Consider the following 2,010-nt stretch of genomic DNA (forward strand, 5'->3'; position numbering starts at 1 on the left):
ATATATATATATATATATATATATATATATATATATATATATATATATATATATATTCCATACAATTACAATCATCCATACAATTACCAAATTTTATTTTTAAATAAAATAATACATTCTGTATGAAGTTATTTATATAAGTTAATTTCTGGCCTCAATGCATTGTGAGTAGGGTTTCCAACCTTGACTCTCAAGATGAACCGACTCACAGCTTGTTTGTTTGTTTAAATACTGAAGGTTGTACAATATGTAAAACTGAATCAAATACAATAAATGCAACTGAAAATATGGAACAAGCATATGGAGCAACTGCATGACAATATTATAGAATCAAATTAAACAGCACCTCAATGAGATGAGGAAGAAAGGAACAGTGCCCAGACAGTACACAAAGAAGGCGAGAGACTGCAGTGCCAGATAGATGTAGAACATTTTAGTGCAGCTACTCTCTCGCGAACACTGTCCAAGCACTGCAGAGGAATTCCCAGAAGTCAGTCCCCAGCTCTGGATACATGTACAGCCATGGAATGTCTGATAAACATGTGTAAGTAAATAAATAAATAATGAAAAAGAAAGTTAAAAACAAATACATGTAACAAAGAATTTGTTGTCAACAGTTAAAAGCAGTTGTTCACCATATTCTGTCTTGTGCCCCGAGTGGAATAGCAGTCAGCGTGACAAGGAGAGATGTAGGTCACTCCATTCTGTCCACACACTGGATCCCATAGGAAGTCAGGACACCCACAGTCAGCATTGCAAGAAGTGAGTAAATCACGGCTTATATCTTGAACTTCAATAGATCTGCCACATAAACAATTTATTATATTACACTATATATTCCTGTGACCCTATGTAGGACAAGCAGTTTGGAAAATGGAAACATTTAATGGATAGAAAGTGTTTATGTTCCATGATGCAATAAGATTTATACAACGACTATAAATCGAAATAAAAAAAAATAACCCTTGATAGGGCACTGTGACCCCAGCGACATCTATGTTTTCACAGCTGAGAGCAAAGTAAGGTATTATGCAAATCAACGAGGTTACAGAGGTGAAGAACATCAGTCTTGCAGATCCCAGCAGACCTAGTTTAAATCTCTTCATTATCCAACCACTCAGGAACATACCCAGAGCCACTGGTGGAATAGACGTCACTCCTGTACATATAAGCACAGCTAGTTTAAACAGCTGTTATAAAAATAAATAAAATGATAGCAGTTGTTACCTATGAGAAAATTGGTCTTGGATGTGCTTTGTCCAAACTGCTGCTCCAAATACTTTGGCGTGTATGTTATGACAATGGCAAAGGCATTGAATGCCAATACACTGTAAACCAGGTACAAGAGATAGATCCCATTGGTGAGCAGACGCTTTAGAGATGGCCCAAAATCTAGAAAACAAGCAAATAAGCATCATTTTCATTTTAAAACAAACATAATACTTTATAATTAATAATAATAATAATTTCAATCTTCTTTAGTTTCATACACTGTTTTGATCTGTGATATACAAAATTTGAATTTATGGAGAATCTCTTGGCCGCCTTTTGAATATACAATTATATACAGTGCCCTCCATTAATATTGCCACCCTTGGTAAATATGAGCAAAGGTGGCTGTGAAAATAAATGTGCATCGTTTATCTTTTTGATCTTTCATTCAAAAAAATTCACAGAATTCTAACTTATCATTGAAGTAAAACAATGGAAAGTGAGGGGAAACTCACATTATGAAATAAATGTTTTTCTCCAATGCATGTTGGCCACAGTTATTGGCACCCCTAGAAATTCTAATGAGTAAAATATCTCTGAAGTATATTCCCATTCATGATTTTTTTTTTTAAGCACACCAGGGTGACTAGGAGCATGAACTTGTCCAGCCATGACTTCCTGTTCCCCAGGATTATAAATATGAGGAACATAAATGCCAGATTCCCTTAAAGGGGTCATATGATGCTGCTAAAAAGAACATTATTTTGTGTATTTGGTGTAATGAAATGTGTTTATGCG

General features: G+C 34.8%; 1 protein-coding gene across 1 annotated transcript in view; it reads right to left on the bottom strand.

Annotated features, from left to right (window-relative positions):
- LOC107689735 (solute carrier organic anion transporter family member 1C1-like) overlaps positions 1–2,010 on the bottom strand; it is a 16,269-nt gene that overhangs the window by 965 nt on the left and 13,294 nt on the right. The window contains exons 7-10 of the mRNA XM_016487867.1: positions 1,228–1,392; positions 964–1,159; positions 636–801; positions 347–531 (exon numbers count right to left, since the gene is read on the bottom strand). Coding sequence (XP_016343353.1) covers positions 347–531; positions 636–801; positions 964–1,159; positions 1,228–1,392 — 712 coding nt within the window. The remainder of the gene's footprint in view (positions 1–346; positions 532–635; positions 802–963; positions 1,160–1,227; positions 1,393–2,010) is intronic.

The sequence above is a fragment of the Sinocyclocheilus anshuiensis genome, unplaced genomic scaffold, assembly GCF_001515605.1.
Source record: "Sinocyclocheilus anshuiensis isolate Anshui unplaced genomic scaffold, SAMN03320099.WGS_v1.1 scaffold1014, whole genome shotgun sequence".
NCBI classification, from domain to species: domain Eukaryota; kingdom Metazoa; phylum Chordata; class Actinopteri; order Cypriniformes; family Cyprinidae; genus Sinocyclocheilus; species Sinocyclocheilus anshuiensis.